We start from the raw sequence: 27555 nt of genomic DNA on the forward strand, positions 1-27555 counted from the left end.
GACATCCTTTTCTGGAATTTTCCAAGCTGTTGAAAGGCACAGTCAACTTAGTGTATGTAAACTTCTGACCCACTGGAATCGTGATACATTGAATTATAAGTTAAATAATCTGTCTGTAAACAAATTGTTAGAAAAATGACTTGTGTCATGCAAAGTAGATGTCCTAACCGACTTGCCAAAACTAAAGCTTGTTAACAAGAAATTTGCAGAGTGGTTGAAAAACAAGTTAATGACCCCAACCTAAGTGTATGTAAACTTCCGACTTCAACTGTTTATACTAGGCGGTGCCAGAGGAAAGCCCATAAAATTGTCAGAGACTCCAGTCACCCAAGTTAGACTGTTTTCTCTAATGCACAGCAAGCGGTACCGGAGCGCCAAGTCTAAGACAAAGTCTCAACAGCTTCTACCCCCCCGTACACTGCTGCTACTCTGTTAATCTATGTACACTGACTCGGTACAGGTGTCCCCTGTACACCCCCACACTGACTCGGTACAGGTGTCCCCTGTACACCCCCACACTGGTACAGGTGTCCCCTGTACACCCCCACACTGACTCGGTACAGGTGTCCCTGTACACCCCACACTGTCTCGGTACAGGTGTCCCCTGTACACCCCCACACTGTCTCGGTACAGGTGTCCCTGTACACCCCCACACTGACTCGGTACAGGTGTCCCCTGTACACCCCACACTGACTCGGTACAGGTGTCCCCTGTACACCCCACACTGTCTCGGTACAGGTGTCCCCTGTACACCCCCACACTGACTCGGTACAGGTGTCCCCTGTACACCCCCACACTGACTCGGTACAGGTGTCCCCTGTACACCCCCACTGACTCGGTACAGGTGTCCCCTGTACACCCCCACACTGACTCTGTACAGGTGTCCCCTGTACACCCCCACACTGACTCGGTACAGGTGTCCCCTGTACACCCCCACACTGACTCGGTACAGGTGTCCCCTGTACACCCCCACACTGACTCGGTACAGGTGTCCCCTGTACACCCCCACACTGACTCGGTACAGGTGTCCCCTGTACACCCCCACACTGACTCGGTACAGGTGTCCCCTGTACATAGTCTCGTTATTGTTATTCTGTTACTTTTTATTATATTTAAATATTTGTCTTATTTACCAAGTAGACTATAGAGGAGTTTAGAGGGAGGCGAAGACAATGAGTCTCCATTGGTCCGTTAGTTTAGGAGTGACGGTTTGGCTTAAGCCAATCAATGATTTGATGCGTCACTGGCCCTGACCCTTCTAACTACGTAGGTAAACACATGAATTACCTGTTGCACAGCGGTTGCGGCAGGTGTTGGTAACTGGTTCGCCATGTGGCGCGCAACGGTGACGTCAGACCGTCTACTTAAGTAGGCTATAGAAAGAAAAAAAAACCTGTCTATCATGTTCATTGATTGGGTTAAGACGAACCGTCACTCCAAAACTAGCGGACCAATGGAGACTCATTGTGTACTCCTCCCTCTAAAGCCCGCCCTCCACAGAAAAATTAGGCTAAAACTCTCAATCGAAAGGACTAGCAGTGAAAGCTAAAGGTATTACATGCAGGCAAGAGCGTAGGCAAAATGTATTCAATAGGATTGGTTTTTACATTCGTTTTCAAATGTTTTTAAAAAATAATTTGACAGCAGAGTTTTGCTCTCGCTTGAAAAGACTTGGGGTTTTGCTCTCGCTTGAAAAGACTTGGGGTTTTGCTCTCGCTTGAAAAGACTTGGGGTTTTGCTCTCGCTTGAAAAGACTTGGGGTTTTGCTCTCGCTTGAAAAGACTTGGGGTTTTGCTCTCGCTTGAAAAGACTTGGGGTTTTGCTCTCGCTTGAAAAGACTTGGGGTTTTGCTCTCGCTTAAAAAGACTTGGGGTTTTGCTCTCGCTTGAAAAGACTTGGGGTTTTGCTCTCGCTTGAAAAGACTTGGGGTTTTGCTCTCGCTTAAAAAGACTTGGGGTTTTGCTCTCGCTTAAAAAGACTTGGGGTTTTGCTCTCGCTTAAAAGACTTGGGGTTTTGCTCTCGCTTAAAAAGACTTGGGGTTTTGCTCTCGCTAAAAAGACTTGGGGTTTTGCTCTCGCTTAAAAAAGACTTGGGGTTTTGCTCTCGCCAAAAAAGACTTGGGGTTTTGCTCTTAAAAAGACTTGGGGTTTTGCTCTCGCTTGAAAAGACTTGGGGTTTTGCTCTCGCTTGAAAAGACTTGGGGTTTTGCTCTCGCTTGAAAAGACTTGGGGTTTGCTCTCGCTTGAAAAGACTTGGGGTTTTGCTCTCGCTTAAAAGACTTGGGGTTTTGCTCTCGCTTGAAAAGACTTGGGGTTTTGCTCTCGCTTGAAAAGACTTGGGGTTTTGCTCTCGCTTAAAAAGACTTGGGGTTTTGCTCTCGCTTAAAAAGACTTGGGGTTTTGCTCTCGCTTGAAAAGACTTGGGGTTTTGCTCTCGCTTGAAAAGACTTGGGGTTTTGCTCTCGCTTAAAAAGACTTGGGGTTTTGCTCTCGCTTAAAAAGACTTGGGGTTTTGCTCTCGCTTAAAAAGACTTGGGGTTTTGCTCTCGCTTAAAAAGACTTGGGGTTTTGCTTTTTGAAGTCTTATTTTTTTGTTTACAATTCTCTACATTTTGCTTTCAATCGTTTGGTTTTTGATTTCAACAGCCATTATTTCACCAGTCCTCAAAAAATATACGTTTAGATTCTCAACTATATTTTTTTATGCTCACGATTATTTTTTTTATTTTGAATTCAATACATATGGTGTAAAATTGACCCCATATAGTAACCATAGTAGATTCCATATAGCAGACAGTCTGATGTACAGTATACATAGTTAGACTAGATGGCGGCCATTTTGCAGACAGCATATGCAGAATGGAGTACTGCTTTGCTTGGGCACGTAGCACACATTCCATCTGGTGCCGAGAGAGAAAAGCATTCCCTTACAGCCAGCAGACAGCCCCATTATTGTGTGGTTGCATTCTAGTCCAACACACAGCTCTGTGATTACAAACCCATCTGAGATCCAGCCCCCATCACTGGCGCTTTACAGTGGTGAAGGGGACCAATAGATATGGGTTTAGAGGGAGGAACCAGCCAGTTGATAAGGGTTAAGAGACAGATACCTTTGATGACACTATGATGATAAAATGAGTGTGTGTGGGGGGGGCAGCCAGTACGTAAGGCCAAGCAAGGCTCTCAGCAAACTGGCAGCCTCCAGCCCACTCTCCAGATGTAGTCATCATTCTGACCGTGTGTGTGTGTGTGTGTGTGTGTGTGTGCGCGCTCCAATCTTACCTGTAGTGAAGACAATTGTTTCTCTACAGAAGACACCTTAGCCTCCAGTCCAGTCCTGATGACCTCATCAGTCTGAAGGCTCACACTCTTCTCCCCCAGCTCCTTGGTCAGTTTGGCACAATCCTGTCTCAGCTTGGCCAGCTCTGCATTCTGTCTGAGGAGAGACATTTACATTTGAGTCCTCTAGCAGATGCTCTTATCCAGATCAACTTACAGTTAAATGTATTCATCTAAAATATATCTAGAGGAAACCACCACACAGTTGTAGCAAGTACATTTTCCCTCAACGTAGTTATCACCAAAATCAATGATATTAGGAAAAGACAAGTCCGGGTATTGTTTTGTTTTTCACGCTGTGGGCTTCACAGTAGAACCTCACGCCGCAGTAGAACCTCACGCCACAGTAGAACCTAGACCATAATGTATTTGATCTGCAGTTCCATTTGCACTGTCAAAACACCAGATTATGGTTTATTCTCAAAATGTTTTCTTCTTAGTGGAAAATACTAAAACGTTTAGGGGCTGGGACAAAGAAGAGGAGGAGCCACCTATTTGCTGCCTGGCTGACGGCCTAGTTCAGGGGTTAGGGTTCAGGGGTTAGGGTAGAAGCAGAGACCTACTTGCTCTCTGCCTGGCTTGTGGCCTGGTTCAGGGCATCTCTGAGAATAGAGTTCTCCTGCTGCAGACGAGCCAGCTGGGCCGTGGGACCAGACTCCAACTGCTCCTGAAGACTGAGGACCTGAGAGGGGATTTAACAATTTGACTTCGTTTTTGAATGCTCTGGCAATCTTTGCATAAATCATTTAAATCCAATAAAGCACATTTAATTCAATTGAGAGAAAGTCAAAGGCCGACAGGGACAGAGGCCAGGGACAGGGACAGAGGCCGACAGGGACAGAGGCCGACAGGGACAGAGGCCGACAGGGACAGAGGCCGACAGGGACAGACTGTCTTGGTCGGAGGCCTGTATTCTACTATGCTCATGTACATTAGTACCTTGGCGTTGAGTTTCTGTGTCTGGGCTACGTGGTCCTGGTAGGAGGCCTGCATACGAGCCTGGAGGGCGATCATCTCCTGCTCCCTGGATGAGAGCTGGGAACTCAGCCTGGTCTCCACACTGGCCACCTTGGACTTCTCAGCAGAGAGCTCCTATAGCGAGCAGAGAGCAACACACACACACCACACCATCAGACAGCTCCTAGAGAGACCGGGAGCTCCAATAGCGAGCAGAGAGCGACACACACACCACACCATCAAACAGCTCCTAGAGAGACCGGGAGCTCCAATAGCGAGCAGAGAGCGACACACACACCACACCATCAAACAGCTCCTAGAGAGACCGGGAGCTCCTAGAGCGAGCAGAGAGCGACACACACACACACCACACCATCAGACAGCTCCTAGAGAGACAGGGAGCTCCTAGAGCGACCTAGAGAAAGACCGAGGTAAACAATGGTCCAACACATTCATGTATGTAACACTAATGTATGTGGTTAATAAGTGGTCTTTGAGAGATATTCTCAACGTGTGTTTTACATTTGTGTGCGTCTGTTACCCTGCTGAGTTCTCAGAATCTGTTCTTGGCTATTGTGGTGTCCTCTTGCTCAGTGTGTGTGTATAATATATATATATATATGTGTGTGTGTGTGTAATATATATATATATATATGTGTGTGTGTGTGTAATATATATATATATATATGTGTGTGTGTGTGTAATATATATATATATATATGTGTGTGTGTGTGTAATATATATATATATGTGTGTGTGTGTAATATATATATATATGTGTGTGTGTGTGTGTGTGTGTGTGTGTCTGTATATATGTGTGTGTGTGTGTCTGTATATATGTGTGTGTGTGTGTCTGTATATATGTGTGTGTCTGTATATATGTGTGTGTGTGTGTCTGTATATATACACGTGTGTGTGTGTGTCTGTATATATGTGTGTGTGTGTTACCCTGCTGAGTTCCCGGAGTTTGTTTTTGGCTGCAGAGGCATCCTCCTGCTGAGTAGCGAGCTGTTTCTGATTCTCCTCCAACTGTTTCTTCATCACAGCCACTGGGTCGCCCTTCTGAGTAGCCTGATTACCACACACACACACACCATAAACATCAGCATCTGTAGTGTGTCTGAGTCTGACCCCCCCCCCCCCCCATGCATTTAAACAGTATTTTAGTCATTTAGCAGACGCTCTTATCCAGAGCGACTAACAGGAGCAACTAGGGTTAAATGCCTTACTCAAGGGTACAGACAGATTTTTAATCTAGTCGGCTCATGGATTCGAACCAGCAACCTTTCGGTTATTGTCCCAATGCTCTTAACTGTTAGGCTACCTGCCACCGACAATGTGGGTCTGTCACCACCACTCACAGTGGTTAGTCCCGTCCTAAGCCACCCTCGCTCCAACCCCTTCAAATTACGTCTCCGAGTCCCAATCGGATTGTACCATGTGCCCTGACGAATTCCCTACCCGCCACGCCTGACATTATTCCCCCCCCCTTCAACCCCACAGTGGTATCTCCCACCCCACCCAAGGTCCTACCACGTGCCAGGTGTCTTGTCTGATGCCAGCCTTGTCAGAGAGGATCTCTAGGAGGCGCTGGGCCTCTCCCTGACTGAAGACCATACTGCTAACGGTCGAGACCAGGGCCTTGTAGGGCAGGAACAGGGGGGAATCCAGACCAGAGTCCAACACTACAGAGCGAGAGAGCGCAAAAGAGAGAAAAGGGGGGGGGGGGAGAAAAAGAGAAAAAAGGGGACAAATGTTCTTACAAGTCAGCTGCTATAGCTAAGGAGAGGGAAACATGATCACATACCATTACACCAATGAAAACACACAGTACGTAGTCAAACATCTAAGACAGACCTGACATAAAACACATCATTCCCCATTTCCCTCCTGGGAAAAGCTCTCACCAATGTGTCCGTGGTAAGGTGAGGGGTGAAAGGTCATGTGGAATAATCCTACTGTCTTCGATAGGTCTGCCTTCGTTAAGAGTTTGGGTTCTCACACTGCCGGCAGACTAGAGCTGGGTTAGTAACAGGTGAGGGAACTTCCTGCATGCTAAGTAACAGGGGAGGGAACTTCCTGCACTTCCTGCAGGCTAAGTAACAGGGGAGGGAACTTCCTGCACTTCCTGCAGGCTAAGTAACAGGGGAGAGAACTTCCTGCACTTCCTGCAGGCTAAGTAACAGGGGAGGGAACTTCCTGCACTTCCTGCAGGCTAAGTAACAGGGGAGGGAACTTCCTGCACTTCCTGCAGGCTAAGTAACAGGGGAGGAACTTCCTGCACTTCCTGCAGGCTAAGTAACAGGGGAGGGAACTTCCTGCACTTCCTGCAGGCTAAGTAACAGGGGAGGGAACTTCCTGCACTTCCTGCAGGCTAAGTAACAGGGGAGAGAACTTCCTGCAGACTAAGTAACAGGGGAGAGAACTTCCTGCAGACTAAGTAACAGGGGAGAGAACTTCCTGCAGACTAAGTAACAGGGGAGGGAACTTCCTGCACTGCCTGCAGACTAAGTAACAGGGGAGAGAACTTCCTGCACTGCCTGCAGACTAAGTAACAGGGGAGAGAACTTCCTGCAGACTAAGTAACAGGGGAGAGAACTTCCTGCAGACTAAGTAACAGGGGAGAGAACTTCCTGCAGACTAAGTAAGAGGGGAGAGAACTTCCTGCAGACTAAGTAACAGGGGAGGGAACTGCCTGCAGACTAAGTAACAGGGGAGAGAACTTCCTGCAGACTAAGTAACAGGGGAGGGAACTTCCTGCAGACTAAGTAACAGGGGAGGGAACTTCCTGCAGACTAAGTAACAGGGGAGGGAACTTCCTGCAGACTAAGTAACAGGGGAGGGAACTTCCTGCAGACTAAGTAACAGGGGAGGGAACTTCCTGCAGACTAAGTAACAAGGGAGGGAACTTCCTGCAGACTAAGTAACAAGGGAGGGAACTTCCTGCAGACTAAGTAACAGGGGAGGGAACTTCCTGCAGACTAAGTAACAGGGGAGGGAACTTCCTGCAGACTAAGTAACAAGGGAGGGAACTTCCTGCAGACTAAGTAACAGGGGAGGGAACTTCCTGCAGGCTAGATCTGCGTTAGGCAGTAGACACAATTACTGTATAATCTCGTAATAACAATTATGGATGAAGATCGTCCTTAAAATAAATTAACTATCATAACTGTTTATAAAAAGAAAAGAGCTGGCTGAAGACGGGTCGGCCGTGCATTCAAGCAGTTGACCTGTTTCCGGGGTAACAAGGACTCTTTACAACGTGATGAAACTGACTTTGTTGCTCCTTGCTGACACATGCAAGGTGTTGCAGCAAACGAGTCTTTGGTTACCTAGGCAACACCTCCCTCCCGGCAACAGCACCGTATCCACTCAAGGATTATAAGTTTGATCTATGCCATTTGTCTCATCAATAACCGTCATCCATAATTCCATTGCCTTCACAGCCCTAGGTATTTTATTCAGTTTGACTGATGTTTTACAGAACTAAGTTGTCTCTGTGGAATGTTAAAGATAAAAGGCCATAAATGAAAGGCAAAACATGTGTGATAGTAAATGTCTAATAAGCTTATTATGGTCTGCCTAATCGAAAGCATGGCGCCGAACAATATGGCTGACGTTTCACATTCTCCCAACCAATTGTGAAATAAAAAAATAAAAAATGTTTGCGTTGTGTAACTTGTGCTCAGTGACGCGAGCCTACCAGACGAGCTAGATGCCTTTTATGCTCACTTCGAGGCAAGCAACACTGAAGCATGCATGAGCGCACCAGCTGTTCTGGATGGCTGTGTGATAACGCTCTCAGTAGCCGATGTGAACAAAACCTTTAAAACAGGTCAACATTCAAAGCCGCTGGGCCTGACAGATTACCAGGACGTGTACTCAAAGCACGCGCGGACCAACTGTCAAGTGTCTTCACTGACATTTTCAACCTCTTCCTGACCGAGTCCGTAATACCTACATGTGCCCAAGGAAGCGAAGGTAACCTGCCTAAATGATTACCGTCCCATGGCACTCACGTCGGTAGCCATGAAGTGCTTTGAAAGGCTGGTCAGGGCTCACATCAACAGCATCCCGGACACCCTAGACCCACTCCAATTCGCATACCGCCCCAACAGATGACACAATCTCAATCGCACTGCTACCGCACGGCAAGCGGTACTGGAGTGCCAAGTCTAGGACCAAAAGGCTCCTCAACAGCTTCTACCCCCAAGCCATAAGACTGTTGAACAATTCATAAAAATCGCTACCGGACAATTTACATTGACCCTCCCCCCTCATGCACACTTCTGCTACTCGCTGTATGTTTGTTACCTATGCATAGTCACTTCGCCCCCACCTACATGTACAGATTACCTCAACTAGCCTGTACCCCCGCACACTGCCTCGGTACCGGTTCCCCCTGTATATAACCTCGTTATTCTTATTGTGTTACTTTTTATTATTACTTTCTATTTTAGCCAACTTGGTAAATATTTTCTTCTTCTTGAACTGCACTGTTAAGGGCTTGTTTTTCAGCATTTCACTGTAAAGTCTACAATTGGTATATTCGGCGCGTGTGGCAAATAAAGTTTGATTTGATCTGAAGGATGTGGGTAAACTCCCAAACTCCCATGGCGGGGGTAGGAACTGGGCAGCTGTACCCCAGGCTGAGTGGTCGTTGAGGTAGAGTGGCACCAGACAGATACAGCCCTCTGGAAACCAGAGAAACAGCCTACTATCTGGGTTACTGAGAGGCTGTGTCAACTGACAACGGGGCCAGTGCTGTGCACAAGGGCGCACACACACACACCTCAGACAGTTTGTCATCGTTGCAGTAGTGGCCCATTAACACTGAGGATTTACCCCAGTGCTTTAGCCAAAAGGCTTAAACTTTTCGGTTTCCATCTACATGGGCGATGGCTCCAGCGGACCAGAAGGGTATACTACAAAACAGGATCAATGAGTTAGCCAGCTAACTTTGATGAAGCCAGAAATAAACTGTTGATTTTCAGTTTCATTAAGAAATCTAAACTTAGATGTGTTTTTTTTTTGGTTGTTCAGTCAATTAGACCACGCCCATTTCAAGCTGATATATTTCTACAAAAATAAAAGGTTATTTCAGAATATTTAGAGAAATTGTTCTATAACCCTCTTCTTTTACATAACAATGGCTAACTGAATTGATCCTGCTTTGTTCTAGAACCCTCTGCTTTTACATAACAATGGCTAACTGAATTGATCCTGCTTTGTTCTAGAACCCTCTGCTTTTACATAACAATGGCTAACTGAATTGATCCTGCTTTGTTCTAGAACCCTCTGCTTTTACATAACAATGGCTAATTGAATTGATCCTGCTTTGTTCTAGAACCCTCTGCTTTTACATAACAATGGCTAACTGAATTGATCCTTCTTTGTTCTAGAACCCTCTGCTGTTACATAACAATGGCTAACTGAATTGTAGCGTCTCACAAAGTAACCGCCTTGAATGACAGAGTTGGCTCTGCTCGTCACAAGTCCATTAGTGTCCTGATGGAAAGACAATCCCGCCATAGCTGACGATAACATAAAACACTGATGACACCCTGGTGTGGGGGTAAGTCTAGAAGGAAAAGCCCCATAGGAGGAGTACTAATGTTAATGTTATGTTAAAATGAGTACTACAGTAGTGCTTGTGTTATGGCTAAAGTAGTTCCTGCCTAGACGACCATGCTCATCCGTTCAAACAAAGAGATATTTTGTAACATCCTGGCTAGCAGTTACCTCAATCCCGGTGTCCATCTGACTGACTGTCCGTATGTCACACAACATGACCCAAAGGAAGAATGGTATCTTGAATTGTACAACTTACAGACAGAGCCTGAACAGACAGCGCCTGAACAGACAGCGCCTGAACAGACAGCGCCTGAACAGACAGAGCCTGAACAGACAGAGCCTGAACAGACAGAGCCTGAACAGACAGAGCCTGAACAGACCATTTTTAATTTGTATTTATTTGTATTTTACCCTGATTTTACCAGGTAAGTTGACTGAGAACACATTCTCATTTACAGCAACGACCTGGGGAATAGTTACAGGGGAGAGGAGGGGGATGAATGAGCCAATTGTAAGTTGGGGATGATTAGGTGGTCATGATGGTATGAAGGCCAGGTTGGGAACATAGCCAGGACACCGGGGTTAACACCCCTACTCTTATGATAAGTGCCATGGGATCGTTTAGTGACCAACGAGTCAGGACACCCGTTTAACATCCAATCCGAAAGACATTTGCAACTTTCTCATTTCCAGACTAAACTATATTTTTTTATTTACTATACATGAAGGCTTTAAACAATTATACCGTTCGAACCACCCAGTTTATAATCCAGGATAAACATTAACAATTTAGAGTAAATAAACAATATTTCATTTCCAATCCATTCCAAAAATTCAATAAATATTTATCTTAATCCAATACTAGTTAGAAATGGAACCTACACATGCTGTTGTGCTGCTCTACTTATCGGACATAATAACTAGGATGTAAAATGATTGAAAATAGGCAAACTTCCTTACCAGACTCAGTCTTCTTCTTGGAGGACGCCTTCTTCTTGGAAAGGTCATGTGCTTTGGTCTCCTGAGCCTTGGCTGCAGTCCTCTGGGAGCCCACCGGGGGCACTGCCATCACAGGGACCTCCTTGGTGACAGCCTCCAGGACTGGGGCAGGCTTGGAGGGGGCCATGGGGGCTGCTGCGGCAGGGGCGGGCTTGGAGGGGGCCATGGGGGCTGCTGCGGCAGGGGCGGGCTTGGAGGGGGCCATGGGGGCTGGGGTGGGCTTGGAGGGGGCCATGGGGGCTGGGGCAGGAGCAGCCAGGGCTGGCTCAACCTTAGCCATCGTCTTCTTCTCTTTCTTCTTCTTCTTTGGAGCAGGGGAGGCCTCTACAGCAGGGGGAGCTGGAGCAGGGGTTGGTTCAGAAGCAGGGGTAGAGGTAGGTTCAGGGGCAGGTTTGGGAGCAGGGGTTGGTTCAGGAGCAGGGGTAGGCTTAGGGGCAGGTTTGGGGGCAGAAACTGGTTCTGGAGCTAGTTCAGGCTCGGCCACTGTGATATCCTCTAGGTCTAATTCTGGAAGCTTCCCATTGGGTTCCTTCTTACCCCGGTTCTTCTTTTCAGACGCCTTAATGATAATAAGAATAGATTTCATTTAGAACATGTTTTATACAAATCACAATGTGCTACAGTATGTGTACTCAAACACAGATGTTCATACCGTCATACAGTTTCTGTAGCATACTGGGGTACAAGGTATTACCGAAAGTGCACACAAGAGGCGCTACTTCTTAAAAAAACACATTAAAAAGTAGATCTTCACACACCAGGGGGTTGAATGTCTCTGCTGTAACCAAGAAGATTGATATTGACATCTAGCCACCTTAGCTAGGCAAAGTTAGCAAAACAAGTACACAGTCCTGAGCTGAAGATCATTAATTTGACACATCATTGACTTTTAGTGTTATAAGCAGTGGTGTAGTGTGAACCCCAGCAGCCACAAGGAGGTGCTATTGACACAATTGAGCGGTTGGACTTCAGATCGGTGATCAACAGTAATGAGTCATTTACATTGGAGCTGCCGAACTTGCTTCTACATTATTTATTTATTTTGACCTTTTTTGGAAATATGGACCGGAAGTAAAAGCAGTAAATAAAAATAGACGCTCTGCGAAACTCAATATTTGTGGAGTAAAAAAACCAAACATATTTTGACATTAACACTTGCAGAGCAGTCTAGTGGGAGTTTGAATTTGGCACTTCCTGGGTGTTAGAGCAGGCATGTCATACTCCTCGTCGACGTCTCTAACACACAGATACTGGGGCAACACACACAGAGCTAGAGTAACATTTAGGTAGAGGTTCATTTGATCTCATCTTACCTTCTCCTTCTTCTTGTCCTTCTTGGTCAGCTGTCCCAGCGGCGCAGTCTTACCCTGCTCTCTGCGCTGCTTGGCCAAGGCCTCCTCATAGGAGGTCTCCTTCACGGAGAAGGAGACAACATAACGGTTCACATTTAGACATTATCACCCCAACAACGTGGCTCAGTTGGTAGAGAATGGTGCTTGCAATGTTGTGGGTTCCATTCCCACTGGGACCACCCATAAAAATAAAATGATGCATGCATGAATAAGTCACTTTGGATAAAGCGTAGGCTAAAATGGCATACATTATTACATTAACAACAACAGTTAGGCTACCTTCATGGAGAAGGTGGAGACCAGAACGATACCGAGGGCTGAGATGACCATGAAGCCTCCAAATACCATGATGCCTAGCGTCTGAGGGTCATATAGATCCATGATGACCACTATGACAGGTTAGCTGTCCTGTTGGATGGATGGAGGAGAAAAACACAATTGTATTTAACCTTTATTTAACCAGTGGCCTTGTGGTTAGTGTGTCCACCCTGAGATTGGAAGGTTGGGGGGTTCGATCTCTGGTCGAGTTATACCAAAGACTCTAAAAAGAAATGTTTGCAAATATATTACAAATAGAAAACAGAAATACCTTATGTAATTAAGTATTCAGACCCTTTGCTACGAGACTCTAAATTGAGCTCAGGTGGAGCATCACGCTGTGTTTTTCAGTAGCAGGGACTGGGAGACAAGTCAGGATGGAGGGAAAGATGAACAGAGCAAAGTACAGAGAGATCCTTGATGAAAACCTGCTCCAAGAGCGCTCAGGATCTCAGACTGGGGTGAAGGTTCACCTTCCAACAGGACAACGACCCTAAGCACACAGCCAAGACAACGCAGGAGTGGCTTCGGGACGAGTCTCTGAATGTCCTTGAGTGGCCCAGCCAGAGCCCGGACGAACCTCGAGCGAACATCTCTGGAGAGACCTGAAAATAGCTGTGCAGCGACGTTCCCCATCAAACCTGACAAAGCTTGAGAAGATCTGTAGAGAAGAATGTTATAAACTCCCCAAATACAGGTGTGCCAAGCTTGTAGAGTAATACCCAAGACTCAGGGCTGTAATCACTGCCAAAGGTGCTTAAACAAAGTACTGAGTAAAGGGTCTGAATACCAACAAATCAGCCAGGCTAGACAATCTGGTACAGGTACAACCCCAAATACGTAAGCACGAGCACCATCATAGATATCATCCTAACCAACTTGCCCTCCAAATACACCTCTGCTGTCTTCAACCAAGATCTCAGCGATCACTGCCTCATTGCCTGCATCCATAACGGGTCTGCGGTCAAACGACCACCTCTCATCACTGTCAAACGCTCCCTGAAACACTTCAGCGTGAAGGCCTTTCTAATCAACCTGGCCCGGGTATCCTGGAAGGATATTGACCTCATGCCGTCAGTAGAGGATGCCTGGTTATTCTTTAAAAAGTGCCTTCCTCACCATCTTAATTAGGCATGCCCCATAAAAATAGAAATTTGAACCAGGAACAGATATAGCTCTTGGTTCACTCTAGACCTAACTGCCCTTGAACAGCAAAAAAAAACATCCTGTGGCGTTCTGCAATAGCATCGAATAGACCCCGTGATATGCAACTGTTCAGGGAAGTTGGGAACCAATACACACAAGCAGTTAGGAAAGCTAAGGCTAGCATTTTCAAACAGAACTTTGCATCCTGTAGCACAAACTCAAAAACGTTCTTGGACACAACAGTCCATGGAGAATCAGAACACCTCCTCCCAGCTGCCCACTGCACCGGGGCTAAGAAACACTGTCACCACCGATAAATCCACGATATTTCAGAATTACAATAAGCATTTTTCTAAGGCGGGCCATGCTTTCCACCTGGCTACCGCTACACTGGTCAAATTTCCTGCACCCCCCACAGCAACTCACCCAAGCCTCCCCATTTCTCCTGCACCTAAAACCAAATAGCTGATGTTCTGAAAGAGCTGCAAAATCTGGACCCCTACAAAATCATCCGGGCTAGACAATCTGGACCCTTTCTTTCTAAAATTATCAGCTGCAATTGTTGCAACCCCTATTACTAGCCTGTTCAACCTCTCTTTCGTATCATCTGAGATTCCCATAGATTGGAAATCTGCCACGGTCATCCCCCTCTTCAAAGGGGGAGACACTCTAGACCCAAACTGTTACAGACCAATATCTATCCTACTCTGCCTTTCCAAGGTCTTTGAAAGCCAAGTTAACAGATTACCGACCATTTCGAATCCCACCGTACCTTCTCCGCTATGCAATCTGGTTTCCGAGCTGGTCATGGGTGCACCTCAGCCACGCTCAAGGTTCTAAATGACATCATAACCGCCATCGATAAGAGACAGTACTGTGCAGCTGTATTCACCGACCTGGCCAAGGCTTTCGACCCTGTCAATCACCATTCTTATCGGCAGACTCAACAGCCTTGGTTTCTCAAACGACTGCCTTGCCTGGTTCACCAACTACTTCTCTGATAGAGTTCAGTGTGTCAAATCGGAGGGCCTGTTGTCCGGACCTCTGACAGTCTCTGGGGGTGCCACAGGGTTCAATTCTCAGGCAGACTCTTCTCTGTATACATCAATGATGTCGCTCTTGCTGCTGGTGATTCTCTGATCCACCTCTATGCAGACGACACCATTCTGTATACTTCTGGCCCTTCTTTGGACACTGTGTTAACTAACCACGAGACGAGCTTCAATGCCATAGAACTCTCCTTCCGTGGCCTCCAACTGCTAGTAAACGCAAGTAAAACTAAATGCATGCTTTTCAACCGATCGCTGCCCGCACTTACCCGCCCCTCCAGCACCACTACTCCGGGTGGTTCAGACTTAGAATATGTGGACAACTACAAATACCTAGGTGTCTGGTTAGATTGTAAACTCTCCTTCCAGACTCACATTAAGCATCTCCAATCCAAAATTAAATCTAGAACCGGCTTCCTATTTCGCAACAAAGCCTTCTTCACTCATGCTGCCAAACCAAATATACCCTCGTAAAACGGAGTATCCTACTGATCCTCGACTTAGGCGATGGCATTTCCAAAATAACCAACCCTTTACTCAGCAAATTGGATGCAGTCTATCACAGTGCCAACCATTTTGTCACCTTACCACCCGCCCTGGCTTCATATTCATCGCCAAACCCACTGGCAACAGGTCATCTATAAGACCCTGCTAGGTAAAGCCCCGCCTGATCTCAGCTCACTGGTCACCATAGCAGCACGCGCTCCAGCAGGTATATTTCACTGGTCATCCCCAAAGCCAATTCCTCCTTTGCCCTCATTTCCTTCCAGTTCTCTGCTGCCAATGACTGGAGCTGTCAGAGCAGCTCACTGCACCTGTACATAGCCCATCTGTAAATAGCGCATCCAACTACCTCATCCCCCATACCGTTACTCTTCCCCCTACTCTGCACCCCAGTATCTTGACTTGCACATTCATCTTCTGCACATCTATCGCTCCAGTTTTTAATTGCTAAATTGTAATTATTTCACCATTATGGCCTATTTATTGCCTTACCTCCCTTATCTTACCTAATTTGCACTCACTGTATATACATATTACTATGTTTGTTTATTCCATGTGTAACTCTGTTGTTGTTTGTGTCGCACTGCTTTGCTTTATCTTGGCCAGGTCACAGTTGTAAATGAGAACTTGATCTCAACTGGCCTACCTGGTTAAATAAAGGTGATATAAATGTAATTTAAAAAAAAAATGTGATCCATTCTTTAATGATTTTTTTTAATACATTTGCTAAAATTTCTAAAAACCTGTTTTTGCTTGGTCATTATGGGGTATTGTGTAGATTGATTAAATTCGTTTTTTACCCATCATCAATTTTAGAATAAGGCATGCCCCATAATTTTTATATTTTTAACCAGGAACAGATATAGCTCTTGGTTCACTCCAGACCTAACGCAACAAAATGTGGTAAAAGTCAATGGGTCTGAATACTTTCCGAATTTAATAAAGAGACTGGTAGCAGCAGTTGTAGCATGAATGTATGTGTGTGTGGATGTCTCTGTGGGTGAGTGCTAAAGTGCAGAGAATCAGAGCAGGTGGTCAGTCCAGTTCAAGCGTGATGGCTTGTGAGGGGGGGGCTATTGTCAAGCCACAGTCTGGTCTGCCCGTCAGGAAGTCCAGGATCCAGTGTCAGAGGGTGTTGTCCAGATGTCCAGACCTAGGGCTCAGAGCTTGGTGTCTAGCGTGGAGGGAACAATAGTGTTGAATGCTGAACTGTAGTCAATGAACAGCATTCTCACATAGGTGTTCCTTGTGTGAATAGCGATTGAAATGGCATATTCAGTGGATCTGTTAGAGCGGTAGGCAAATTGAATTGGGTCCAATGTGCCTAGGATACTGGCCTTGATGTGGGCCATGACCAACCTTTTGAGGCACTTCATGATGACGGAGCTGAGTGCGATGGGGTGATTGTCAATCCCCACCTTAAAGCAGGTAGGGGCTACAGCTTAAGACAGGGACAGATTGAAGATGTTCAATAAGACACCCGCCAGTTGGTCAGCAAACACTGAGGACACGGCCAGGGATGGCATCTTGGCTGGCAGCTTTGTGAGTATTCACTAAAGCTTATTCCTAATGTCAACCTCGAAGAGCAAAAGCACCTGGTCGTCCGGAACAGCGAGAGTCCTCCTGGATGGCTCGGTATAGTCTGCCCCCAAAGCGAGCATAGCATGTGTTCAGCTCATCTGGGAGGGAGGCGTCGGTGGGCACTGCACAGCTAGATTTGCCTTTGTAGTCTGTAGTCTTTCCTACAAGTCTGAGTTGTCAAACATCAATTCAAGTTGAGTCTGGTCTTTTTGCATCCCTAATGGGTTTGCGGAGTTTGTACCTGCTTGCCTTGTGTGCGTCACACGCCACCAAGTCATCAGGGTTCATATTTGTACCGATATCTCCATTGCTGCTCGTAGGCGGGGAGTAAGACAAGAGGGATGTGATCTGATTGGCTGAAGTGGGGGAAGGCTTTGTATGTGTCACAGATGTTTGTGATTCCGGGTGAGAATCCTCTCATCATGAATCAGTCTTCATCGTCACGGGTGACTTTAACAAAGCCCATCTAAAACAAATTTTCCCAAAATATCACCAATGTGTATCCTGCCCCACAAGAGAATCCAGCGTGCTGTATCCTGCCCTACCTCTTGTGGGGCAGGATACAGATAGGTGATATTTTGGGAACATTTGTTTTAGATGGGCTTGGTTAAAGTCAACCGTGACCAAAAAAAAAAAGTCTGATTCCGGGTGAGAGGATTCTTGCTGTCTAAATTGGTGTTTGCTTATGGCGGTATGTACACAGCTGTGATAACACTGCATATAGTGGGGTGGGATTCCCTCTGCATATAGTGGGGTGGGTATTTTAGCATTAAAAAAAATTGCCAGGTCGGGTGAACAGGATCTTGCAATGTTTTCATCTTCGGTACACAAGGAATTGTTAAATGTTGGAAACATTAACAACTCTTACCAGAAACCGACGTTGGATCCACTTGGAATATGGAGAAGCCGTCTGATTGAATAGCAGAGTCTAAATGTTATGTCCCAGTATCTGGTATTCCCTACATACGGAGGGCTACACGTCAATGACAAGTCATTACAGACAGCAAAATGATGAATAAACTAAACCCAGCGTGGCAAATTAAATGGATGTAGTATGCTTGAACGTTCTTTATCAACCAAGCTTAACATAGCGTTACTGCTCAATGTTTTTATAGGCTTAAGTTACGGCTTGGTGGAATTAACCAGTTGACAAACTACACAAGGGGAAGAGTGAGTCAAGTTAAGAGCCTCTCCATTTGGATAGGAAGCAAGGTTACAGACAAAGCAAAGAGTGTGGGCCTCTAACGTGCACGTCATCCTTCAAAAACAGGCATGTATAAAGGAAAGGCAACAAAGCTTTTTGGTGCCACCTATATCTGAAGAAAAGTATTTCATGCAGACAGTGCTGGACTTTGAGCAGGCGCTCACTAGAGCGGATTACCAGCGCCATAAAAATGTTCTACTGCTTGAGCTTCTGTTCCTTTTATAAAATATACTGTGTGTTCAAAAGTATTGTGGAGCTCCTGCACCTAAATATAAACAGTACCGGAGCCTATTTCAGTCCATGTCAAGCACTGCATGCAGAGAAAAATGCAAACCTCACGCCTTGATCACACCGATAGAGAATATTACGCAAAATATTACGCAGCATCATCTGGATGTGTGTGCAACAAAAGTTCAACATTCACCTTCTGCTGCCATTTCTGTCAAGCCGTATACGAATACGGTTTAACACATAAATTCGACAAGTCCAACGTACGCACAGAACTGCAACACAATGCTGCGAGGTACACACAGCATTTAATTGGAAATGAATGTACTTCTGGTGTACCAAAATGCAATGACTGTCGGTGTGAACAAAGCGTCGGTCGTTACGGAAAACAAATACATAACTCCACATTCCTTTCCATCCTTCCTACTCTCTCTGCCATTAGGATACTCCATCGGAAACGCTTCCATTCCCTACAGTCCATTGAATATCGCCTATGTAAATAACCATATTCACTAACAAGTGCTTGGCATAATGTCAACAGCCCAACGCTCCGCCCAGGTCTGTCTGGACATTCCAACGGGTTTCTCTCCCTCCCTGGACCGAGCACCGACTGAGGGGGGGCTGGTTACCCCCCACCCTCTGACTCCCAGCTCTAAAGAAAACCATGACGCGGCATTATATCGTGAGAAATACTTCAAATATGATGTATTCAGCAAGTATTTTAAATTGTCGTCATGAAACGCTGTGATCTAATTTCTCAATCTTTTGACATGGCATGTGAAATGGAAAAGAAGAAATGTCATCATTGTGGAAATCGCAAATAAAAAGTTTGCTATTAAAAAAAGAAGAAACTAAGTTAACGTTAACTAGCTAACTAACGTTACATCACATCTCAGGAGTTGAGAATTAACGTTAACTAGGGTTGTTACAACACGCTAGCTGGCTTGCTAGTTAGTCTCATAACTAGTTAAATTAGTTTAGCTACTACAGTATTGTTAAAAAAAATGCTAAACTGTCTGCTGCGGTCTAATAACAAATCACAAGTCAGTTAACTAACTAGGTTTTTAAAAAGCTAACTTTACAGTCATCATTAGTCAGCTAAATTACCAAGTAATTCTGGCTTTCCAGAGGTCTTCAGAATTCCTACCTTTTTTATATATATAATCTGCTGATGTAACTACACCACTTTTGGAGGCGGTTGAAGAAGTTCGGGTTTTTGTTGTGGAGTTTCCTTCAATCTGGCGATAAATATGCTGCTATTTCCGCAAATTTTCTTTCTCAGTCTGGGATTCCTATTTATTTCAATTTGAGTCGTGGCACTTTGAGCTGGCGAGACGCCGGACAACGGGCCAGTTTTATGCGCTGGGCTCATGTCCCACATAGGTATTCCACAAGATTCCTAATTGGCTAGAATGTACTCAATCATGTAACCAAAAATGTCACCGGTATTTTGTTGTGGAATGTGCTTCTGGGAGTTGTAGTTTAAATACCAGTTAAATTGGGATGGTTTATGCAGTCAAAACTCGTTCTTAAAACTACAACAGATGTGGCGGGTGGACCTACCGGCGAGAATGTAGGAATCGTCGTCACTGATTATATTCACCGCCCCTTTGTGGACGCAACTTAAATCGAAAAAAGTCAAGGTAGCTATGCACTTCTGTTTCAAGATCTCCGGAGGTGTAGAATTGCTCTGCGAAAAAATAATATGATGGAGAAATCCAAGTCAGACATTGAATTATATGGAGAATAGGAATATAAAAGTCAGTTATTGAATTATATGGAGAATATGAATATAAAACAGTCCTATGTCTCTTTGAGTAGCCTATGTCTGATCAGAGAAAGTCATTTTGAAGTGGTGAATAGAATTTAAAAACCGTTAATTTCCCATGAGGGACTGGGGTGTGTTGCCAAAGATAACCCCCATCCCTGATTGCAGCAGTGGTGTAAATTATTTAAGTAAAAACCCTTGAAAGTACTACTTAAGTAGTTATTTTGGGTATCTGTACTTCAATATTTATATTTTAGACAACTTTTACTTTTACTCAAATCAAATGTTATTGGTCGCATACACATGGTTAGCAGATGTTAATGTGAGTGTAGCAAAATGCTTGTGCTTCTAGTTCCGACCATTGCAGTAATATCTAACCAGTAATCTAACAATTCTCCAACAACTACCTAATACACACAAATCTAAAGGGGTGAATGAGAATATGTACATATAAATATATGGTTGAGCGATGGCCGAGCAGGATAGGCAAGGTGCAATAGATGGTATAAAATACATACAGTTGAAGTCGGAAGTTTACATACACTTAGGTTGGAGTCATTGAAACTCGTTTTTCAACCACTCCACAAATTTCTTATTAACAAACTTTAGTTTTGGCAAGTCGGTTAGGACATCTACTTTGTGCATGACACAAGTAATTTTTCCAACAATTGTTTACAGACAGATTATTTCACTTATAATTTACTGTATAACAATTCTAGTGGGTCAGAAGTTTACATACACTAAGTTGACTGTGCCTTTAAACAGCTTGGAAAATTCCAGAAAAGTAAGTCACCTACCAGGTAGGCTAGTTGAGAACAAGTTCTCATTTGCAACTGCGACCTGGCCAAGATAAAGCATAGCAGTGTGAACAGACAACACAGAGTTACACATGGAGTAAGCAATTAACAAGTCAATAACACAGTAGAAAAAAAAATGGGCAGTCTATATACAATGTGTGCAAAAGGCATGAGGTAGGCGAATAATACAATTTTGCAGATTAACACTGGGGTGATAAATGATCAGATGGTCATGTACAGGTAGAGATATTGGTGTGCAAAAGAGCAGAAAGGTAAATAAATAAATAAAAAATAAAAAAACAGTATAAAAACAGTATGGGAATGAGGTAGGTGAAAATGGGTGGGCTATTTACCAATAGACTATGTACAGCTGCAGTGATCGGTTAGCTGCTCGGATAGCTGATGTTTGAAGTTGGTGAGGGAGATAAAAGTCTCCAACTTCAGCGATTTTTAAAGTTCATTCCAGTCAGGCAGCAGAGTACTGGAAGAAGGCGGCCAAATGAATTTAGGGATGATCAGTGAGATACACCTGCTGAAGCGTGTGCTACGGATGGGTGTTGCCATCGTCAGTGAACTGAGATAAGGCGGAGCTTTACCTAGCATGGACTTGTAGATGACCTGGAGCCAGTGGGTCTGGCGACGAAAGAAGCGAGGGCCAGCCGACTAGAGCATACAAGTGCAGTGGTGGGTGGTATAAGGTGCTTTTGACAAAACGGATGGCACTATGATAGACTGCATCCAGTTTGCTGAGTAAGTGTTGGAAGCCATTTTGTAGAAAATCGAGGATCGGTAGGATAGTCAGTTTTACTAGGGTAAGCTTGGCGGCGTGAGTCGGAATAGAAAGCCGACTCTTGATTTGAGGATTGGAGATGTTTGATGTGAGTCTGGAAGGAGAGTTTGCAGTCTAGCCAGACACCTAGGTACTTATAGATGTCCACATATTCAAGGTCGGAACCATCCAGGGTGGTGATGCTAGTCGGGCATGCGGGTGCAGGCAGCGATCGGTTGAAAAGCATGCATTTGGTTTTACTCGCGTTTAAGAGCAGTTGGAGGCCACGGAAGGAGTGCTGTATGGCATTGAAGCTCGTTTGGAGGTTAGATAGCACAGTGTCCACGGGCCGAAAGTATATAGAATGGTGTCGTCTGCGTAGAGGTGGATCAGGGAATCGCCCGCAGCAAGAGCAACATCATTGATATATACAGACAAAAGATGAGAATTGAACCCTGTGGCACCCCCATAGAGACTGCCAGAGGACCAATGCCCTCCGATTTGACACACTGAACTCTGTCTGCAAAGTAATTGGTGAACCAGGCAAGGCAGTCATCAGGCTATTGAGTCTGCCGATAAGAATATGGTGATTGACAGAGTTTGACAAGACGGCTGCACAGTACTGTCTTTATCGATGGCGGTTATGATATCGTTTAGTACCTTGAGCGTGGCTGAGGTGCACCCGTGACCGCTCGGAAACCAGATTGCACAGCGGAGAAGGTACGGTGGGATTCGAGATGGTCAGTGACCTGTTTGTTGACAAACCTTAGATAGGCAGGGCAGGTCTATAAGTTTGGGTCCAGGGTGTCTCCCCTTTGAAAGGGGGATGACTGCGGCAGCTTTCCAATCCTTGGGGATCTCAGACGATATGAAAGAGAGGTTGAACAGGCTGGTAATAGGGGTTGCGACAATGGCGGCAGATAGTTTCAGAAATAAGGGTCCAGATTGTCAAGCCCAGCTGAATACGGGTCTAGGTTTTGCAGCTCTTTCAGAACATCTGCTATCTGGATTTGGGTAAAGGAGAACCTGGAGAGGCTTGGGCGAGGAGCTGCGGGGGGGGCGGAGCTGTTGGCCGAGGTTGGAGTAGCCAGGCGGAAGGCATGGCCAGCCGTTGAGAAGTGCTTATTGAAGCTTTCGATAATCGTGGATTTATCGGTGGAGACCGTGTTACCTAGCCTCAGTGCAGTGGGCAGCTGGGAGGAGGTACTCTTGTTCTCCATGGACTTCACAGTGTCCCAGAACTTTTTGGAGTTGGAGCTACAGGATGCAAACTTCTGCCTGAAGAAGCTGGCCTTAGCTTTCCTGACTGACTGCGTGTATTGGATCCTGAACAGTTGCATATCACGGGGCTATTCGATGCTATTGCAGTCCGCCACAGGATGTTTTTGTGCTGGTCGAGGGCAGTCAGGTCTGGAGTGAACCAAATCTGTTCTTGGTTCTGCATTTTTTGAAAGCATGCTTATCTAAAATGGTGAGGAAGTTACTTTTAAAGAATGACCAGGCATCCTCAACTGACGGGATGAGGTCAATGTCCTTCCAGGATACCCGGGCCAGGTCGATTAGAAAGGCCTGCTCACAGAAGTGTTTTAGGGAGCGTTTGACAGTGATGAGGGGTGGTCGTTTGACTGCGGCTCCGTGGCGGATACAGGCAATGAGGCAATGATCGCTGAGATCCTGGTTGAAGACAGCGGAGGTGTATTTGGAGGGCCAGTTGGTCAGGATAGCGTCTATGAGGGTGCCCTTGTTTACAGAGTTAGGGTTGTACCTGGTGGGTTCCTTGATGATTTGAGTGAGATTGAGGGCATCTAGCTTACATTGTAGGACTGCCGGGTGTTAAGCATATCCCAGTTTAGGTCACCTAACAGAACAAACTCTGAAGCTAGATGGGGGCGATCAATTCACAAATGGTGTCCAGGGCACAGCTGGGAGCTGAGGGTGGCCGGTAGCAGGCGGCAACAGTGAGAGACTTATTTCTGGAGAGGGTAATTTTCAAAATTAGTAGTTCGAACTGTTTGGGTATGGACCTGGAAAGTATGACATTACTTTGCAGGCTATCTCTGCAGTAGACTGCAACTCCGCCCCCTTTGGTAGTTCTATCTTGACGGAAGATGTTATAGTTGGGTATGGAAATCTCTGAATTTTTGGTGGCCTTCCTGAGCCAGGATTCAGACACGGCAAGGACATCAGGGTTAGCAGAGTGTGCTAAAGCAGTGAGTAAAACAAACTTAGGGAGGAGGCTTCTGATGTTGACATGCATAAAACCAAGGCTTTTTCGATCACAGAAGTCAACAAATGAGGGTACCTGGGGACATGCAGGGCCTGGGTTTACCTCCCCATCACCCGCGGAACAGAGAAGGAGTAGTATGAGGGTGCGGCTAAAGGCTATCAAAACTGGTCGCCTAGAGCGTTGGGGGCAGAGGATAAGAGGAGCAGGTTTCTGGGCATGGTAGAATATATTCACAGACAGGGGTATGGTGGGGTGCGGGTACAGCGGAGGTAAGCCCAGGCACTGGGTGATGATGAGACAGGTTGTATCTCTGGACATGCTGGTTGTAATGGGTGAGGTCACCGCATGTGGGAGGTGGGACAAAGGAGGTAACAGGGGTATGCAGAGTGGGTCTAGGGGCTCCATTGTGAACTAAAACAATTATAACTAACCTGAACAACAGTATACAAGGCATATTGACATCTGAGAGAGACATACAGCGAGGCATACAGTAATCACAGGTGTTGAATTTGGAAAGCTAGCTAAAAACAGTAGGCGAGGCTAACGCTAGCACAACAAACAGCAGGTAAAATGGCGTTGAGCAACGGGGCCGACAGGTAAGACAAACAAGCAGAAAGGAGTACCGTGATTAATGGACAGTCCAGCGTGCGTCAGCTATGTAGCCAAGAGATCAGTGTCCAGGGGCAGTGTGGATGGGCATGTTATCCAGGTTTTTTTTTTTTTTTTTTTTTTAACTAACAATGACTAACTAGCTTGTAGCTAGTTAGCTGGTTAGCGTCTGGAGGTTCTTGAGTGCTTTAGAAGCTTCTGATAGGCTAATAGACATAATTTGTGTCAATTGGAGGTCGACCTGTGGATGTATTTCAAGGCCTACCTTCAAACTCAGTGCCTCTTTGCTTGACATCATGGGAAAATCAAAAGAAATCATCCAAGACCTCAGGATTTTTTTTTGTAGACCTCCACAAGTCTGGTTCATCATTGGGAGCAATTTCCAAATGCCTGAATGTACCATGTTCATCTGTACAAACAATAGTACGCAAGTATAAACAAAAATGGGACCTGTGTGAGCAAGGAGGCCTACAAAACTGACTCTGTTACACCAGCCCTGTCAGGAGGAATGGGCCAAAATTCACCCAACTTATTGTGGGAAGCTTGTGGAAGGCTACCCAAAACGTTTGACCCAAGGATAAACAATTTAAAGGCAATGCTACCAAATACTAATTGAGTGTATGTAAACTTCAGACCCACTGGAAATGTGATGAAAGAAATAAAAGCTGAAATAAATAATTCTCTCTACTATTATTCTGACATTTCACATTCTTAAGATCAAGTGAATCTAACTGACCTAAAATTGAAATTTTACTAGGATTAAATGTCAGAAAATTGTGAAAAACTGAGATTAAATGTAATTGGCTAAAGTGTATATAAACTTCCAACTTCAACTGAATCTTATCTCAGCTCACTGGTCACGATAACAACAACAGAGTGGTGATCCTAACTGACCTAATACAGGAAATTTTTACTAGGATTAAATGTCAGGAATTGTGAAAAACTGAGTTTAAATGTAATTGGCTAAAGTGTATATAAACTTCCAACTTCAACTGAATCTTATCTCAGCTCACTGGTCACGATAACAACAACAGAGTGGTGATCCTAACTGACCTAATACAGGGAATTTTTACTAGGATTAAATGTCAGGAATTGTGAAAAACTGAGTTTAAATGTAATTGGCTAAGGGCGTATGTAAACTTCCAACTTCAACTGAATCTTATCTCAGCTCACTGGTCACGATAACAACAACAGAGTGGTGATCCTAACTGACCTAATACAGGGAATTTTTACTAGGATTAAATGTCAGGAATTGTGAAAAACTGAGTTTAAATGTAATTGGCTAAGGGCGTATGTAAACTTCCGACTTCAACTGTTTTCATGAGTAATGTAAGATATGTAAATATTATTAAAGTGGCCAGTTATTGAGTCAGTGTGTTGGCAGCAGCCTCTCTGAGTTAGTGATTGCTGTTTAGCTGTCTGATGGCTTTGAGATAGAAGCTGTTTTTCAGTCTCTCAATCCCAGCTATGATACAACTGTATTGACCTCGCCTTCTGGATGGTAGTGGTGTGAACAGGCACTGGCTCGGGTGGATGTTGTCCTTGATGATCTTTTCGGCCTTCCTGTGACATCGGGTGCTGTAGGTGTCATGGAGGGCAGGTAGTTTGCACCCGGTGATGCGTTGTGCGGACCGCACCACCCTCTGGAGAGCATTGGGGTTGAGGGCAGTGCAAGTGCCATACCAGGCAGTGATACAGCCCGACAGGATGCTCTCTATTGTGCATCTGTAAAAGTTTGTCAGGGTTTTGGGTGATAAGCCAAATTTCTTCAGCCTCCTGAGGTTGAAGAGGCACTGTTGTGCCTTCTTCACCACACTGTCTGTGTGGGTGGACCATTTCAGTTTGTCTGTGATGTGTATGACAAGGAACTTAAAACTTTCCACCTTCTCCACTGCTGTCCCTTCGATGTGGATAGGGGGGGGATGCTCCCTCTGCTGTTTCCTGAAGTCCACAATCGTCTCCTTTGCTTTGTTGACATTGAGTGAGAGGTTATTTTCCTGACACCACACTCCTATTGCCCTCACCTCCTCCTGCAGGCTGTCTCGTTGTTGTTGGTAGTCCCTTCCCACTACTGTTGTGTCGTCTGCAAACTTGAGGATTGAGTTGGAGACGTGCACGGCCACGCAGTTGTGGGTGAACAGGGAGTATGGGAGGGGGCTGAGCGCGCACCCTTGTGGGGCCCCAGTGTTGAGGGTCAGCAAAGTGGAGATGTTGTTCCTTCGCCACCTGGGGTCGGTCCGTCAGAAAGTCCAGGACCCAATTGCACAGGGCGGGGTTGAGACCCAGGGCCTCCAGCTTGATGATGAGCTTGGAGGGTACTATGGTGTTGAATGCTGAGCTTTAGTCAATGACAGCATTCTTACATAGGTATTCCTCTTGTCCAGATTGGATAGGGAAGTGTGCAGTGTGATGGCAATTGCATCCTCTGTGGACCTGTTGGGGCGGTATGCAAACTGAGGTGGGTCTTGGGTGGCCGATAAGGTGGAGGTGATATGACCCTTAGACAGTCTCTCATAGCACTTCATGATGACATAAGTGAGAGCTACGGGGGTGGTAGTAATTTAGTTCAGTTATCTTTGCCTTCTTGTACACAGGAACAATGGTGGCCATCTTGAAGCATGCTGAAACAGCAGACTGGGATATGGAGCGATTGAATGTCTGTAAATACACCAGCCTGCTGATCTACGCATGCTCTGAGGACGCGGCTAGGGATGCCGTCTGGGCCAGCAGCCTTGCAAGGGTTAACACGTTTAAATGTTTTACTCACGTCGGCCACAGAGAGGGTGGGGCGCAGGCGTTGTTAGTGGGTCGCGACAATGGCACTGTATTATCCTCAAAGCAGGCAAAGAAGGTGTTTAGTTTGTCTGGAATCGTGATGTCGGTGTCCGTGACGTGGCTGGTTTTCTTTTTGTAGTCCATGATTTCCTGTTGACCCTGCTACATACGTCTCGTGTCTGAGCCGTTGAATTGCAACTCAACTTTGTCCCTGTACCGGCATTTCACTTGTTTGATTGCCTTGCAGAGGGAATAACTACACTGTTTATATTAAGCCATATTTCCAGACCTCTTTCCATGGTTAAATACGGTGGTTTGCTCTTTCAGTTTTGCGTGAATGCCGCCATCCATCCCAGGTT

The 27555-nt window shown here is 45.5% G+C and overlaps 1 protein-coding gene across 3 annotated transcripts in view; it reads right to left on the reverse strand.

Annotated features, from left to right (window-relative positions):
• Positions 1-19623, reverse strand: part of LOC115144468 (ribosome-binding protein 1-like) — a 41499-nt gene extending 21876 nt beyond the window's left edge. For all 3 annotated transcript variants that reach the window (XM_029685528.2, XM_029685527.2, XM_029685529.2), the window contains exons 1-9: positions 19399-19623; positions 12501-12629; positions 12183-12281; positions 10831-11428; positions 5830-5981; positions 5245-5367; positions 4279-4431; positions 3903-4021; positions 3283-3436 (exon numbers count right to left, since the gene is read on the reverse strand). In XM_029685528.2, coding sequence (XP_029541388.2) covers positions 3283-3436; positions 3903-4021; positions 4279-4431; positions 5245-5367; positions 5830-5981; positions 10831-11428; positions 12183-12281; positions 12501-12602 — 1500 coding nt within the window. In that variant the 5' untranslated portion in view covers positions 12603-12629; positions 19399-19623. The remainder of the gene's footprint in view (positions 1-3282; positions 3437-3902; positions 4022-4278; positions 4432-5244; positions 5368-5829; positions 5982-10830; positions 11429-12182; positions 12282-12500; positions 12630-19398) is intronic.
• Between the last annotated feature and the right edge of the window lie 7932 nt (positions 19624-27555).

The sequence above is a fragment of the Oncorhynchus nerka genome, linkage group LG16 (genome assembly GCF_034236695.1).
Source record: "Oncorhynchus nerka isolate Pitt River linkage group LG16, Oner_Uvic_2.0, whole genome shotgun sequence".
Lineage (NCBI taxonomy): Eukaryota > Metazoa > Chordata > Actinopteri > Salmoniformes > Salmonidae > Oncorhynchus > Oncorhynchus nerka.